The sequence below is a fragment of the Hyaena hyaena genome, unplaced genomic scaffold (assembly GCF_003009895.1).
Source record: "Hyaena hyaena isolate Hyena2069 unplaced genomic scaffold, ASM300989v1 scaffold_944, whole genome shotgun sequence".
NCBI lineage: Eukaryota > Metazoa > Chordata > Mammalia > Carnivora > Hyaenidae > Hyaena > Hyaena hyaena.
Window position 1 is genome coordinate 351302 of NW_024081577.1, and position 18149 is coordinate 369450.

The following is an 18149-nucleotide window of genomic DNA, read 5'->3' on the forward strand; positions in this document are numbered from 1 at the left end:
ATAGAGAAGACAGAAACCAGAGCTAAGATAGTGGGTAGAAGTATGAAGAAGGGGCCTGGACTCCTGATGACTTAAAGCCACTGCACCAAGGAACTGGGTAAGTCAGGATGGTGTCATCACTCACACAGCCTCATGGCCTAGATCTAAAACCCATGATGGAGGGTAAACACTTACGGGGCTGCTTTCAGGCCTTTTGGTGACTAGGACCCAAGAAAGTTGGCTTGGCGCCTGGGGAAGAAAACGCCTCACAGAACTGGAGAGAAGCTTTCATTTGCCTTACTTATCTGTAGAACCCAACCAGATCCCAGTGTGGGGGAGATTGAAGGGCACACAGGGCCTTTCTGGTACCCCATGTTATTTGAGCTTTAGGAGCCCCAGTGCTCACCCCACACCCCACACCCTCAGGAGGTCAGAGTGGCTGCAGGTGAACAGAGAGATGTCCTGTCATATGCAGCCTTGAGGGCAGCCTTGAGGGCAGCAACATCAGCCATGGCGCTCGAGGTAAAGAACACACTTGACTGCATGGGATGGTTAGACAAAACCAGGGTGCAGAGTGTCCAGTCATGCAGGTGAGATGTTAAACTGGTGAGATTTGAATGGTGACCTCATTATACACACAGGCCGGGGGGCTTAAGGACAAGTGACTCAAGGTGATGACAGAGTAGCCTGGGATGCCTCAGCCAGGAAAGGCTGCCTTACTTCAGCTGGGCTCTCGCTTCGACCTAGCTGTTCCTGTTAGGCTCACCAGCCTTTGCAAAATGCATACCATTTATTTATGTCTTCTTTCATTTCAACTTCAAGGATCGAGTCTTCTGGAGAGCAAGGGTTAGGGGTATTTTCAGGCTGGAAGAAGAAGGAACATTTAGGGGAATAGGAACCCATGATCACACTGGTGACAGGGAACAGGGATAGCTTTTCAGTTACATGCATTTTCCATGTTGGAACAAGACCAAGGTTGGCTGAATCCACTAGAAAACAAGAGTGTTTTCCCCTGAGCTTTTACTCAATTTTGAAACCACCAACTCCAATGTGATATTTTCCAGGTGAATGATTTTTTGCATTCTGTCAACTTGTTTCAGTTGTGGTTATGTTTGATATGCTGGTATTCTGGAAGGATCTCTACCGACACCCAGAATCCAATCAACACATTCGATTTTGCAAAAGAGACATTCAGAGAAACATAACATTTTTAGAGCTGGAACAAAACTTACAGATCAGCTCATCCCACCTCTCATTTCACAGATTAATGGAAGTGATGGCTAGAGGTCACACAGCTAATGAAGGTGAACTTAACAGCAGAACTCAGGCAACGCTACCTCATCAACAGTGTGGCACACACTTTATTCTGCAATTTCATGGTTTGGATTCCCATCGACTGGCCCAAATACACTCTGTAAGGGCTCAGGCTCTTTTCTTTTTCCCTGTGTATTTCTCTTGGAAAGAATTTATGGACTGTTTTCTAAGGTACCAGCAGTCAAATTGGACAGAATAATAAACAAAGAAGCACCAATGGTTTATCTACGCAAGACCAAGGTCCATCCTGGAACCCAGTGCCCACTCTCTTTCACCCTAAGAGAACCCACATCATGTCAATTATCTATTTCAATTGGTGGAGCTGAGTTGCCTCCTCCCCTCCCTGCCTCTTCCTTTTCCTCCTCTCCTCCTCCTTCTTCCTGCCTTGCCCTCCCTCAGCTACTTCCTTCCAGTTCCTACATTACACTTGCAGAGGGATTTCTCTCTCAGACTGCCTTCCAGCCACACACTCCCCTGGCTTCTGTGCTTGTCAGCACTTTCCCCTTCCTCTCGTCTTCCTCTCTTCCCACCTCCCTCTGTGCTTCTGTTTCCAAATGGCGGGCCTATCAAAATTAATGAAGTCGTTTATTTGCTCTATATCAAAAGCACACTGAAATTATTGTATTTCCAAGTAGGTCGATAGTGCTGGGTAGACACATTCTGATCTCCTGAGAGCCACCACCCACACCTCTTTATAACCTTGGGAATGCTTATGAGAATAGGATCATGGAAATGTGAGAGGCCTCTGACAAGACAGAAGGTTTTCTTGATCTATGCTGGCCCAGTCCCTTTATTTCCTATTTTGAACGTGTTTGGGGCTCTACACAAAAGTCAGTGGCGAGGTCATCCTGTGTGATCAGTATTCTAGGAGGCTGCCAAGGAAAAGCCTGAGACACATTATTTTGCTGGCAGAGCAGGTGTTCTGCTTTGAGTTGTAACATAACCAGTGAGCAATAGCTCATGAAATGACCTTCTTTTCAATTTATTAAAGGGCAAGCATTTCTTGGAAATCCATATATTTCACTAAGCTCTAAATCAAGGCTACATCTACCAGGGCCTGCTTAAAATCCCCTGCTCCAGTTTTGACTTTTATACACTGGGGCACTAACCCATTCATTTCTTCCTTTCCTTCAGAAGCCAATATTTTGTGTATTTCTTAATAGAGAGTATGTGCTGTGGGCTGAATCTGCAATGTCTCTCCTTCTCAGATGTGACAGCTGGGCTGAGCATGATCCCGAGTCTCCTTACATCCCAAGGCCATGAATAATTGTCTTTTTATCAGTCAAGAGGAGGACAAAGTCAAGTGACACTGGAGTGATGAGCTGCAATCATACCCACAGATGGACCCACAACCCTCTACCCTGGCTCTAGTCTGTAGCACAATCTCAGGACAGTTTTAATCTCCATGTTTACTTGTTCTCTGGGTCATCCCTTCACTCTTTCAGGCTGCAGATTATCTCCATACTGATCTGCCTGGAAGCCACAAAATCTGAAAACAGGTGAAAATTTTCACCTGTATGAAAATACAGGTGAATTGGATGGGCCAGGACCAACCTTAGCCTTTTCTTCCACTGCGTTGTCTTGCTCCTCATTTCCAGTGTGCAGAGCAGCAACATCCCCATCCAGCACAGGGTGAGCAGGCATGCTCTGGGGATCAGTCAAAATTTCACAAGGCACTCGAGGGTGGCTCCAGGAGGCAGGAGTGAAAATATCCCAGGGGCTGTCCTGCCCAAAGGTTCCTGGAGGAATAGAGACACATGAGCAGAGTACAGGAGCTAACCTGTCTTCCAATAAGAGCAAAGCTTACTGCTAAGGTTGTTAGGTCAACCTAGTGAAATTCAGTTCTGCTTTTGTGGTTCCATAAGAAACAACTCCAGGGCAGTTGGCTCTGGAGACTAGAGCCTGGAATATCTCCTACAGAATGCATCACCTGGGTGCGTAAGCTACTCAGTAATATACGAGGGATGTACAGGATAGATTCCAAATGGTTTCAGCACTTGCTTCAAGGAATATGAGATAAGGAGACAAGCTGACCTGCTGAAATAGAGATAGAGTCTCTCAATGCAGTGAGTCAGGTGAATGTCACTACTTTAGCCCTTTCCCTATGTCTTGAATTGTTCCTATCAAGACATGACTCTATGATAACACAGTTCTTTATCAAACTCACTGCATTCAGTCTAGCTGAGTTATCTAAGTTTAAATGTCTTTGATTCTCCCAATTTTTTGTGAAAGGAGGCTGACTTTAAGGTATACATTTTCTTTCCTGCAAAACTCACATGTTAAAGCTCTAACCCCCAATGTGACTATATTTGGAGATAAAGCCTTTATGGGAGTGATTAAGGTTAAAATGAGGTCATGAGGGTAGGACCCTGATCTGACAGGGATCTGGTAAGAAGAGATACCAGAGCAATCTCTCTGCCATGTGAGGATACAAGAAGATGGCCCTCTGCAAGCCAGGAAGAGAGCTCTCTCCAGAACCCGACCATGCCAGCACCCTGATCTCAGACTTCCAGTCTCCAGAACCATCCTGAGGTGGGAAAGAAATGACTATTGTTTCAGTTGCCCAGTCAATGGTATTTGTTAGGCAGCTTGAGCTGACTAATACACTTGGTGCTAGAGAATTTATGAAGCCCTGAACTAGGACTGAGGAGGCAGCCAGGTGGAACATTCCATACCTATGTACTCCCCATCTCTGCTCCATAGGCGCATGGTACAGTCAAGGGAGGATGACAGCAGAAACTGTTCTTCTATCAGCTCCAAACTAATGAGGAAAAAAAAGGAGGAGAGATGCTCCAAGGCTGTTCCAGCATGAAAGGGACATGGGATCGATATGTCAATGCTCCATTACTTACAGTTGGAATGTAGAAGGCAGGTCAATAAATTGAATTCTTGGTACCATTCTCTCCCTACCTCCTACCACATCACACCCTCCAAAATTCTCCAGCTCCAATTCCAAGATATCAAACAAGGTACACTGAAAATCATCTTATGGATCATGGGTCTGGGGGGAAGATCAAGATATTGTAAAGAACAGCCCCACCAGAGTTCAAGTTGTGCCCTTAGCAATGACTCCTTTCAATTCAGTAAAAACAAAACAAAACAAAAACAAAAACGGGGGAGGGGAGGCACCTGCACATGGGCGGCTCAGTAGGTTGAGTGTCTAACTCTTGATTTCAGCTCAAGTCATGAGCCCAGGGTCATGGGATCAAACCCCACATCAGGCTCTGCCTGTGCTCTCTCTCTCAAATAAAAAAATTAAATTAAAATTTTTAGAGTTATAAAAAGATGAAATTTACTGAGTTTCTAAACTTAAAGGAAAATACCAGACCAAATCAAGGAAGACAAGCATCCATTTACAAGAAAAATGAAGACTTCTAATCACTTCCTTCAGTCCTGTGCAAACAAAACACACATCTTGTTTTCCCCAATAGTAGGATTCAGGATTATAATACCATTTTCCTATTTTGACTAATTCAGAGGCCTTCTGAGAGGATTGATTTGATCAAAGCAATGGGAAGTATTTTACCCCCTACAAATTCTCAAACTCTAAAATGGATGGTACTCACGATGTCACCACACTGACATGGGCCCTCCAGAAGGTCACCTCTAAACCAAAAGAAAGAACACACCTGAGTACAGTGAGAGAGTTAATCACCATGATGCTAGATGCTGTACAAGAGTTTCACAGGATGGGGTCAGATCTGGATGAGTGTCAGCAAGTGAGAGGTGCCAGTGTGGCAGTCATTGGTTTTGCTACATTAACCGCTAAGTGTTATGCACCTACTATGTGCAAGAACCATGTCAGGTTCAAAGACATATAAATTGTGTACCATGCAAGCTGCTTATGCTATGGTTTCCCTCAGTGCTTAGGGTTTGGAAAGCACACAGGAGTAGACAAGTAGTCAAAACTGATTTGTAAAGTAACCTCATGAGTACTAAGCTCCCAGTACTTGGAGTAAAAGACCAAGGCTAGGCAGGTGGCTCTTACTCCTAAATTCCAATTTCTCTTGCTGTAGCATTTAAACTTCTGTGGGGAACAGGAAAAGGTGACTAAATGGAAGTCTGTGAATATTTACCTCTATATTGGCTTTCCAGAGACATGTCTAATGGGATTTTACATAGCCATTTAAATATATTACATACAAAATATGTTCAACAGAGCTAAATATGCTTATTCAGAAAGTTGTTCAAAGGATGCAAAGGAAAAAAATTCAAATCCTGAAAATTATGTACATGTGCATAGAAACTTTCTGAAAGAAAGTTGAGATTCATTAACAGTGTTCCCAGGATTCAGAAATGGCAGGTTAGGTGGTAGAAAAGGTCAGAGTAACAATTACTACTTTCTGTTTTTCATTCTTTTGTGCTGTCTGATTTTTTTCTAATCTTGAGCATTTTTACAATTGTATGAAAGGATTTTGAATTTTTAAACATTTTTGTACTGTCAAATCAATGTTTCCACAAAACAGATTTTCTGGAATACAGATTTCCAAAAATAAAAAATGAAGCACATCTATAACCTCATCTACCAAGAGATAACATTTGTGAAAAATTTGGTGTTTGTCTTTCCAACTTCCGATCTTCCATTGTATTTCTTTGTTTTAACAAAGACTCATACTTTCTTTTTTTAAGACTCATGTGTGAATATTGTTTTGCAATCTGAATTTTTTCCTTTAATAATTTACCACGAATATTTTTCCTGTGAATACATCTTCATCTACAGCATTGTTATTCAATGACTAGATGATATTCTAGTGTATTTGTTATATACCTCATGCATTGAATCAATTCTCCTTATGTTGGATATCTAGGTTGTTTCTAATTATTCTTTCTCCCTTATGAACAATGTATTGATTCACAACCTGATAACTAAATCTTTCTGTACCTGTCTTATTACTTCTTTGAAGTAGGATTGCCGGTTTGAAGCATTAGATATGTATAGTCAACTTGCCCTTCAGATAGCATATACCAATTTGCCCCCCTAGCCAAGGGGAGTGCCCATTTTCCTGTATCCTTGCCAACCTAAAAGTATTTGTTTGTAACTCCATTCTTAAAGCGTTTTAAGAGACCTCCTCCCCCACCCCTCATCCTCACTGGTACAATTTAATCTTCCCAACCAGAATATTACATTAAAACTCAAGCTGTGCTCATCATAGTATTTAGCATGAAGTGTGTATTGCCTACTCTTGGGGGGCTACAGCTCGGGTCCCTGCAGGCCATACTCTTTGATGTCATAGACATGCACAAAGCCTTCCTGGTCAGCCATGTAGGCGAAGGCATCTCCTGCTGTCATTGCGATGCTGCTGACAGGCGCTTTGTCTCTAGACTAAAAGACAAACAGGGTGCATTACAGACATACCCACAGGGTCCATCACACACACACACACACACACACACACACACACACACACGGCCCAGCACAGACGCACATGGGCCCATTGCAGATAAAGCAGACCTGTCAGACAATGGCAAGTGGAATGCTGTATCCCATTCACAGTAAGAACTCATCACTGTGCCCCTGTTAATCTTTCAGCAAGATAGGATACATTGTATAGATAAACAAAGCTAAAAACGTGGAGCCCAGAAGAGTTCATGTGTTCCATTGTCAGGCTATGTCAAAAAAGGAAAAAAGCAAAGGTACCTGGGTGGGTCAGCTGGTTAAGCATCTGACTTTGGCTCAAGTCATGAACTCACGGTTCATGAATTCAAGCCCCTCGTCGAGCTCTGTGCTGACAGCTCAGAGCCTGGAGTCTGCTTCAGATTCTGTGCCTCCCTCTCTCTCTGCCCCTCCCCTGCTCACACTGTGTGTGTCTCTCTCTCTCAAAAATAAATAAACTTTAAAACAAAACAAAACAACAACAAACCCAAAGCACACAAGTTATTTCCAATCAACAGTCCAACTTACGGGAGTGAAGTTTGCAATGGGACAGGCCTCCCCGAACAGCCTCCAGAAGGTGACAGAGCCTGTGGGGAGGGGAGAGCAGGAAGATCACCTGGGGTATGCACTTGGCCTGCACCCCTGAGGCTCCTGACAGGCACTGCAGCCTCAGGATACCAGAGGTCCCTTCTTTTCCCCTTGGGTAACTCATCAGTTAGAATCATTGGTGCATATTAGGGAAGGGGGTCCTCTTCAAGTGTTGTGGATCAAATGGCTCAATAGCCCTTTCTTTCTCTACTACTCTAGGCACCTTTCCTGATGAGGAGAGCTCCAGCTTTGGCTTTGGAGGAAAGGTCTAGAAGTTAGAGCTACAACAATAATGTGTCTCTGTGTGTGTGTGTGTGTGTGTGTGTGTGCGCGTGCGCGCGTGTGCACACATAAGTGTTTAAGTACTTATTTTAAACACACTGTGGGCTTTGCCTGGTCAAAGGGATTCTTGGGGGGGGGGGTCTTTCTGGCCCATCAGTCACAGTTCCTGACTGTGTTTTACACGTGGTGTTCATGCAGCAAGCCTTTGTGAAGTGGGGACCCCATGCATATTGCCTCCTCTTGGGGGCTCCCTAAATTACTAGATTAACATTTCTTCCTCTTCTCTCAGGGGTGAGGGGGCTCTGTGCTCTCATTAGGCAAAGCAGAAGCCATGGGTGCCTCAGCATGGAGCGTGGAGAGGAGAAGCCAAGGGCATCTGCAGCCCTGCAGCCAGGGCCGCGAGTCCACAGCCTGGAGGAGGCAGCTTCCCTTATTACCTAACGAGATCGCAAATGACCAAGCACCCCGGGATCAATGCACACGACTTGAGCTTCCGCTTTGCAACCAGAACACAGGTGGCTGGCTGCTTTCAGCTGGTAATTTTAATTAAAATCCTGGAGCTTTGGAGCAGGGCTGTGGCCCACTGTTACGTTTTACTAAAAAGCCTGAGGATCATGTCATTTGTGTAATGTCGCCTAGCTCGTTAGTGGCAGAGCTGGATTTGGAAGCTCATCCCCAAGCTCTCAGGGAGCCCTGGCTTCTTCCTCCTAACACGAGCAGGATGCATGCATAGCCAATCCCCACTCAGGACACTTTGTTTTTCTCCAGGCTCTTCTCTCAGGCTGCCTGTGGTTACTCGTGGCCCTCCCCTCACAATCTGTGCTTGGTGTTCATTTCACCAGACTACGTGATGTCCTCGGTGGCCCACTTCACTTGTAGAGAGAGGGCCTCTGAGTGGGCAGGTGGGGCAAGGACACTTGATTTGGAGGAAGTGGGAGTCAGGCCCTCACTCCCTGGGTGATCACCTCCCCAGCTGGCAGGACTGGGGCCAAGAGCAGGTGGCTAGGGGTCTTAGTCAACCTGGGCTTCAAGGACGGAGAGCAGCTGGAGGGAGAGACAGCAGAGGTTGTGAATGCCTAGAATGAATGCCTAGAGACCCTCCCTTGCCAGATCCAGGCCTGCAGTGGCCAAATCTTAGCAAAGAGCAGCACAGTCCTTGTGGGAAGCCATTCTTACCTTGGGGTCCATTGGCGATTAGGGAAGCAGCCACTGATTCAAACTTGGCAGCCCGAGTCTTCAGGAAGGCGAGGCAAGAAACGCTCTGGTCTGGACCTGGTGATGGGGGAGAGTTTGGCTGTGCTCCCCATAAGGCTTACAGCCCTTTCTCTCACCTTCCTCTGTAGCCCTGCCCCCAACACCACCCCCAATCATGGGCCTGAAGCAGGGGCTGTGCACACAGGGCCACAGACATGCTGATGTCCTCGCTGGTTAAGAACCAACCCAGCTAAAGTCAGGTGTGAAGGCAGCTGGCCCTGGCGTCACCCAGGACCCTAGGACTTTTGGAGAGAAAGAAGGATTTGGGAGGCTCTGCCTAGGACTTTATAGGTGCTTCTCAAGAAGTCCCCACTCCCTAGAAATTCTTGGATTGAAATAATATGAATTAACCATTATGTCACCTTTTACATTTAGCAAGATATAAAACCATGTGAAATCCCATGGTACTGGATTATTAGTTCCATGGTCAGATGAGGAAGTGGAGACTTAGATAAGTCAAAAGCTTTGCTCAGGTTCAAAAAGATGTCCATGCTTTCATTCATTTGTTTTTTTATCGACATCCATTAGATCTCCGGCAGAGCCTGGGCATTGTGCTGAGGGCTGTGGACAGAAGGGGAAGCAGAGAGCCGCACTGAAGCAACGGGACTACTCCCAGGAATGAACAGGACCCTGCTGGCACATGCAGGATGGGGCTTGTTGTGTGTGGAGAAGGGGGAGGTCAGAGAAAGCATCTCAGGGGAAGCAGCATTGGATCTGGAATCTCAAAAGATGTCATGGGCACTAGGCAGAGGGCTCTCTAGGAAAATGCATCAAACCCTAGCTTCTCTGTACAGCCAAGGGTTGGAATAACTTCTAAGTCCACCTCCCTGCTTCCCCCTGGTCTTCCACTCCCCCGCCACACAAACCCCACTACACTTTCAGCACCATGGGCACAGGAACCCCATCTGTCTTTTTCTTTTTTAAACCACTTATCTATAAATCCTCTCTCAGTGCTTAGTATGTAGAACTCAAATATTTGCTGTTGAACAAAAGTTCTACAAACTTACTTAGATGCAAACGTGAGAGCCACAAAGAACGTTGCTACTTGAGGTTGTGGGCAAGGAGCTCTCTTTCTGTTTTTCTCCTTGAGTCTGTGGGCATTGAGGTACGTGGCCCAGACTGAAGGTGCAATAAATGATCTCATGTAAATAAGGGGCTATATTAATAATGGGGTTGGTGCTAAAGTTAAATACAATGGGCGCTGTCTCACCACCATGGGGACCCCCATGCATCAGGCTGTTCATCATTCAGCAATATTTATTTTGGTCTGACTCTGAGCTCAGCACTGGGCTGTGCACTCAGGAAACCACAGTGGACATGGTAGACTCAGGCCCTGCCTTCAAACAGAAAACAATCACAATTAGATTATCTATTTAATGGACGCTTTCTATGTGCCAGACATTGAGCTAAGCATGGTCTCAACATTCCTGTACTTACTCATCACAACAATCTAAGGTAGACATTATGCTTCTGATTGTACAGGTGGTAAGACTGTGTTTTAGAAAGAATTACATTGCTTAAGGCACACAAGTAACACATAGAAGGGCTGAGATTCAAACCCAAATGTGTTCGCATCCAAAGCCCATGACCTTGGTATTAGATCTGTAGTTGTCTTTGGGAGGCTGAGGATTCTCAGAAGCAGGATGGAGGGTCACCCACATGGCAGAATGGCTCCTGGCTAACTCCTTGGCCCTGTTGTCCTCTCCAGTGCCTGGAATATACCTAAAGTGATTAGGCTAAGTGTTACCTGACTCTCAGTTTATCAGAATTATTTACATGGGGGAGGGGGGACAAGAAAGGGGACAGGCAAAAGAGGGGGAGATGCAGCAAAGATAAAGTCCCTTCACTTTGTCCTCATTCATCCTGCGGAGGGCCTGCAGAGTCCCAAGAAATGGCCTGCATGTCACTTCCCTACTTTCCTCAGGGGGCATTTCACTTTTCTAAACCTCAGTCTTCTTCATCTATGATGTGGAGACAAGACTTCCTATTTTATAGAGTTTTGCCAGGAGCAAATGAAACACTATGCAAATTGTGCTACATGACCTTGCAGTGATGACCAATGGGGACAATGAACCTCAAGTTCACGGCATAGAGATGCTCAACAAAGGGTAGCTTTCATAATCTTTGTTACTGAACTTTCTGGCCCCAGTGTCCTCATCTGTGAAAATGGGTACAATAGCACCTATCTTTTAGGGTTAATGTGAGCACTAAATGAGGTAAAATATTAAAACCACTCAGGAAAATACATACAAGATTAAATATATTATTTATATAATATTTATATTTTGCTATATTAATTATAACTCTATTATTGAATACTAAATACTATTTAAATTATTATACTAACTAAATATTATATTATTATAATTGACAAATATTATTTATAAATCAGAAAATATTATTATATTGTTTTCCTAGTGAAAAAGCCTTGTATCTAAGAACTAATAAATGAATTCAGCACAGCAGCAGGATACAAAGTAAACACACAAAAATCAGTTGCATTTCTATACACAAACAAGGAACACTCTGAAAAGGAAATTACAAAAACAACTCTATTTACAGTAGAATCTAAAAGAATAAAATACTTAAGAACTAACTAAGGAAGTGAAAGACTTGTACAATGAAAATGACAAAACATTGCTGAAAGAAATTGATGACGTAAATAAATGGAAACATATATATGTTCACAGATTGGCAGACTTAATATTGTTAAAGTGTCAATACTACCCAAAGTGACCTACAGACTCAGTGCAATCTCTATCAAAATCCCAATAATGTGTTTTGCAGAAATAGAATACCCGTCCTAAAATTCATATGGAATTTCAAGGGACTTAGAAGGCCAAATCTTGAAAAAAAAAATTCAAGATTTTTTTAATCTTGAAAAAAAAGAGCAAAACAGGAGGATTCACATTTTTTATTTTAACATTTACTATAAAACTACAGTAATCAAAACAGTGTGGTACTGGTATAAAGACAGACATATAGACGAATAGAATAGAATAAAGATCCCAAAAATGAACCCTCACATTTACAGTCAAATGATATTTGACAAGGGTGCCAGACTGTTCAATGGGGAAAGGAAAGTCTTTTCAACAAATGGTGTTGGGAAACTGGATATCCACATGCAAAAGATAAAGACCCTTATCTAACACTAACACTACATACAAAAATTAAGTCAAAATGGATTAAAGGACTAAATGTAAAACCTAAAAGAGTAATACTCTTAGAAGAAAACACAGGGCAAAAAGTTCATGACATTGAATGTGGCAGTGATTTCTGGGCACACTAAAGGCACAAAAACAAAATTAAAAATACACAATTTAGACTTTGTGAAAATTTTGAAAAATGTACAACAAAAGACACTACCCAGAGTAAACAGGCAACCTACAGAATGAGAGAAAATATTTGCAAATTATAGATCTGATAAGGGATCCGTATCCAGATTATATAGAGAGCTTCTAAAACTCAACAATAAAACCAAACAACCTGATTCAAAAACGGGCAAAGGACTTGAACAGATGTTTTTCCAATAAAGATATACAAATGGCTGATATGCAAGTGAAAGATGCTCAACATCACTAATCATTAGGGCAATGCAAATGAAATGGTACAATGAGATACCACCTCCTGCCCATTAAAATGACTATTACAAACAAACACACAAAATAACAAGTGCTGGTGAGAATGTGGAGAAATTGGAAACTTGTGCACTGTTGGTGGCAATGTAGAATGACAAAACTACTGTGGAAAACAGTACAGAGGTTCCTCAAAAATTAAAACAGGGGCGCCTGGGTGGCTCAGTCAGTTAAGCGTCTGACTTCGACTCAGGTCATGATCTCACGGTTCGTGGGTTCAAGCCCTGCATTGGGCTCTGTGCTGACAGCTAGCTCAGAGCCTGGAGCCTGTGGATTCTGTGTCTCCTAATCTCTCTGACCTCCCCCTGTTCACGCTGTCTCTCTCTGACTCTCAAAAATAAATAAAAAACATTAAAAAAAATTTTTTTTACTTAAAAATAAAACTACCACATAATCCAGTAATTCCACTCCTGGGTATATACCCCAAAGAACTGAAAAGCAGGGCCTTGAAGGAAAAGATATTGGCACACTCATGTTTAGAGCAACACTATTTACAAGAGCTAAAATGCAGAAGCAACCCAAGTGGCTACTAATGGGAAAAGGGATAACCAGGCTGTGGTACATCCACAATGGAATATTATTCAGCCCTAAAAGAGGAAGGAAATTCTGTAATATGCAACAACATGGTGAAACTTGAGGACAAGACACTAAGTGAAAGAAGCCAGTCACAAAAAAGACAAATGCTCTATGATTCCGCTTACATGAAGGACTTATAGTAGTCAGAATAATAAAAACAGAAAGTATAATGGTGGTTGCAGGGCTGTGAGGAACAGAGAATAGGAAGTTAGTGTTTAGGGGGGACAAAGTTTCAGTTGGGGATGATGAAAGGTTCTGTGGACAGGGGTGGGGGTGGGGGTACACAGCCATGTGAATGTATTTAATACCATTGAGCTGTAAGTTTTGCTGTGTGTATTTTACCACAATAAACAAAAAAGGAGGAGGAAGGGAGGCAGAGGGGAGGGAGGAGGACTGGGAAAGGGGAGGAAAGGGAAGGGGAGGAGCAGAGAGAAAAAGCCTTAGTCTCCCAGTGAACTCATTGTTTTCTTGGATTTTAGCCTGATTGAAATCTCTGTCTCTATTTCACTCTCAAATTCTTTCTCTTTGATGTGAAGGAAGATGTAACAATCCCAATATAAGGAAGAACGAAGCTAACGTGTTGAAAAGTCAGCAGAAAGAATTTGTCTGAAGCTCATTTGGCTTTGCTTGCTCAATTGCCTCTCTCTCAGCTCCCCTCTGTACTAAGAATGACTTCAGAAGAATTGTCCAGACAGTTTTCCAGAGATGGTGACCTCTTTGTGATGCCATGCCTCTTTTCACATGCCAATCCCATGTGAAAAAGACCACTGGGTTCTTGGACCTTCAAGAAGAGCCAAAACTGCTCTTTCCTGGAATGGTGAGGAACATTCACATACTTTCATCTCATTTTTTTGCAATGTAGAAATGTGAATTATTGGTAACTATGGCTGGCTTTGCACTTTGGGAGCAGAAAAGGAGTTTATCAAAGCCAACAGTCACATAACTTTAAGCAATAAATGCTGCTGCAAACAGGGTTTTAAATTAGAGCTGCTGGCTAAAAGGTCAACATTGCATTCTTGGCCAGTGACTTTATTTTCATTTTAATGGCAAAGAAAATAATCTTTTAGAAGGAAATGCCATCACTTTTTCTCCCCAAAGGTTTTTAAAACTTTTAGGCACTCTCGAAAAGAACTTCATAGAAGAATCTTTTTTGTTATAGCAAAGGGGGTAGGAATAGACTGGAAAATAAGTCTATAGGTAAGAATTTCTTTTTACTCCCATGGTGTTTAGTGGAAGCCACTGCCTTCCAGAATGTCTCTCAAGCAGTCCAGAGGCTGATTACATTGCTTTACCATTGTTTTATTTACTGGACATTCACATCTTGTCTCTGAATTTAGACTGTGAGCCCCCTTGAAGGCAGCATCAGGCCTCACATCTCTCTCTCATCTTTTCTATGTATTTCCCTCAGGGTTATGCCCATGGGAATGGTTCAAAGATATTTTCTGATCAAATAAGTTATTAGAACGTTTCCTTGGCTAGTAAGTTATCAAATGCCTAAAGCAGGGGATTGCAGTGTAGGGTTCTCTGAGGGTTTGCTAGTTGGGTTTCAGGAGATGCAAGAACTCACCAATTTTATGCAAAATCACCAGTGGTTGTGAGGTAGTGGGTCCCCTGGCTGTTGGCAGATGAGTGGCTGCGGACTGCTACTTGGGAAAGATAAGCCTGGACTCTAGAGGTAGGGCAAGGACTGGTAGGAAGTCTTTGGTGGCTGTGGGTTCCCACTGTTTTCCATCCAGCACAGTCAGCCATGGTGTGATCAGTGTGTTTTCCAAATGGTTCATGACTTGGAGAAAGAGGGGTGTGGTTACCAGCCCCAACATCCAGCCCTGGACCTGGCACATAGCAGGAGCTCATCAATATGTGTTGAATGAAGATATGAATGAATGGGCCCATGATCACATTAGCAGAGAGAGTGGGTCTTAAAGAAATGGAACCAGGGCAGAGAAGTTAGGGAGAATGGGGTGGGAGAGTAGAGAAAAGTTTTGCTATAAAATATAGAAGTAGTAAGGACTGACCTATGTAGGGGAGTGTGGGAGGTCATGGGACCCTCAGGGCACCTGAGGGGGCTAATGGCAAGGGTGACATAAAGCTTAAAGGCACACAACTGAGTGACGCATCAGGAGATGATGTCTGAAGTAGGATGGGGGGCATGTGTGATAGCTGGGAAAAGGAGCCCATAAAGAGTGGTATTGAAGATAGAGGGCTAAAACTGGCACTGTAACAAAGATCGAGAGGCTGAGCAGGGAAGAGTGTCCTTCAGGTGGACAGTGGATGAGAAAAGGCTCCCAAAGGTAGTGGGCTGGGCTGTGAGATAGGCTCTGATGGATGAGTGCCTGGAATACAGACTAGCAAGCTGAACTCTTAAGCTACCTCACAGCTTTGGGAATTTCCAGCTGACAGGTTAAACCTGAAACCAGGCTAATCGCTTCTCACCAGCAAGCTGTCCAGAACTGAGATTCCTTTAGACAATGAGCCAGGAGTCCAAGCCTGCTGGGGCCTGTGCAGAACGGCCATGGAGCCTACCCCCCACCTACCTTTTCCTTCTTCTGCACCATCAGAGGGGCTGGGAGTGTTCAGCTTGCAGTAAATGTGGCCTGAGACGACGTTCCAAATGATGACCTCCCCATCATAACTGGAGGTCGCAAGAAGAAAAGGTGGACATTGAACCACACAGAGGATGTCATCCTTGTGCCCATGGTTCTGAGAAGGAGAGAGAGGGAGAGGGAGAGGGTAAGAAAGCAAATCCCCAATCACCCCCAGCTAGTTCTCCTTCTAAGATCTCTAAGACAGAGGATGCAGGCAGGTCTCTCCTCCTATGATTGCCCACAATGAAGATTCATCTGGAAAGTCATGGCCCAGCCCCAAGGATCGGGACATCCCTCCAGGCAGGAGTCTGTGTACAGCTCAGCCAGAGAGGTGCTGCCTCTCCTTGGGTCAGCTCTATTACCTTCCCCAGGGAAGCAATGGTCCTAGCAGCCCCTGACCTCCCCACACTTCTGGCAAGTAGAGTGTTTGCAAGGAGCCGTTTGGGGCTGAAATGGTAATGGCAATGGGATAATGGAAACCAGCTCTGGACCAAGGTGGTTTGGCTTCCCAACAGCTCAGGTCTAAATTCCCGAGTGTGCTGTCTCTTGACTTGCTTCCTATAGGGCTCCTATCTGCAGCTTACACATGCAATTAAGCATTGAGATTACCTACTCTCCTCAAAAGGAGGATTTGGATATGGATCCTTAAGAAAGATGAGAATCCAAAATGGAATTTTTTGAGAGCAGTGCTGCAGAGAGCTTAAAGAGCCCTCAGCCACAGTCCCTCAACATCCTCACCGGGATACAGTTTCCATGTGAAGAGAATTAGCTTCTCCTGCTGCTGTAGAGATATCATTTCTCCCTTGCCCTCACATACTTTCCATAGAGCGTCCCTTGAGGACCCGTCCATGTCATCTAAGATGTCCCTTCTGCCTGAAAGTGGCTGGGAAGGTGGTGGCATAAGACAGTTGGAAAAGAGAGGGTCAGTGGCTCTCTCTTTCCCACAATTTTCTGCCAAATCCTGCCTCCTGTGATTTGAGACCATGTATGTCTGGGATTCTCCTCCTGTGATTTCCCACCGCCCGCACAGTGTAATAGACATGCCTTAGCATGACTGTCACTCTGACTTTTCAACCTCATTTCCCTCCTGTGCCGAATGCTCCAGCCCCTCAAACTTTTCCTAGCCTTCCAAACAACATGCCTTTCATGCATCCTTCCTGACTTGGCTCATGTTTTCATGCTTTCCCCCTTCCTATCATCTAGATTGCTTTCCTCACCTTGGCCTCCTGGAACAATCCTAGTAATCTTTTGATCTCCTGTGTGATGTTAGAGCAAAGTTAGTAGTTCCCATTTCTAGACTTCTCCAGCATCTTATACATTATTGTATTATCTGCCACATAGCATGATTATTATTTCCATAGTTTATCTCCTCACCAGGCCATGAGATTCTGGGCAAGGATCACATTTTATTCACATTGTATCTCCTGGGCCTATCCATTAAGCACAACACTATGCGAGTGCTCAAAAATATGTGTTGAGTGAATTAATAGTTGAATAAATAAATATTTGAATGAATGAACACTTCACTGACTTGGCATGACATGCATCCTTGCAATGGCCATCATTTCTAGGGCATTGTCTGCACAACTCTGTTCTTTCATTCAATAATCACTAATCAGCAAACTCTGGGAAAGCAGAGATCACGAGATGACTCTTTTGATCATAACTTCATCTTCAGTGAACAAAGCACACTTGGTTCACAATAGGCACTTGGCATATGCTAGTTAAATGAAATCAAATTAACTGGGCATTACTATAAGCGAGACACTGGGCTAGGTCCTGGGAATACCATGGTAAAGGCAGACAAGGTCTATCTTCACGAAGTTTGTATTCTAATGACTCATACCTTTTGAATGTTTATGGGGGTATAAAGTAAGTGTAGCAGATGATAGGGCATGGTGGCTTTTCTTTCTTAGCACTTGTCTTATTGGCTTGGCATCCAGACAGTTTTGAGGGAGGTCATTTAACCATAGGAGGCTGTAGAAAGTTGGGGGGGAGGCATTTTGCTAATAAGTATCACAGGAAGTCTCATGGCTATGGGGCCCCCAACAAGCCACAGGGCAGGAATGTTATCTCTTAGGCTTCCTGGCCATCCAAGGATGACACAGTAAATGCATACAATTTTGCACGCCAAGCAGAAGCAGGAAGTAGATGCTTCTTTGAGGGAAGTCACACCCACATCTTGGACAGCCATTCCTGCACTACATGAATCCCAGCTGAGCTCATGGAAATCTGCATGGACTGGTTTCAGTGGCCCCATGCCCCATTCTGAACACAAGGCCATCACTCTTCCTGTAGGGTAAGCAGCTGCCTGGAGCTCAGTATGCCTGGCTGTACCTGGACCCGAGTCATGAATCCTGCCACAGGAAAGGCCTTTGAGGCCCTGTGACAACCCCAGACAGGCCCAGGAGAGTCAGGGTGAGTCTCTGAGTGACAGATATCCTCCACATGTGCCACAGTTTGGGTGGAGGGCCAGACAGTGTACCAAGGCTCACCAGGTCATCCTGCCAGTGTGGCTGCGGCTTCCAGAAGTGATGAAAGTCACATGGTGCATCCTGTATG

At 44.1% G+C, this 18149-nt stretch overlaps 1 protein-coding gene across 1 annotated transcript in view; it reads right to left on the minus strand.

The window, feature by feature from the left end:
* Positions 1-401: 401 nt before the first annotated feature.
* The window catches only part of LOC120223066 (WD repeat-containing protein 49-like), a gene marked incomplete at its 5' end in the record, with an annotated part of 37204 nt that continues 19456 nt past the window's right edge, over positions 402-18149 (minus strand). The window contains 10 exon segments of the mRNA XM_039221114.1: positions 402-582; positions 746-843; positions 2848-3032; positions 3969-4054; positions 4860-4899; positions 6475-6616; positions 7196-7254; positions 8714-8809; positions 15537-15702; positions 18083-18142. Of these exon segments, the coding sequence (XP_039077045.1) occupies positions 402-582; positions 746-843; positions 2848-3032; positions 3969-4054; positions 4860-4899; positions 6475-6616; positions 7196-7254; positions 8714-8809; positions 15537-15702; positions 18083-18142 (1113 nt within the window).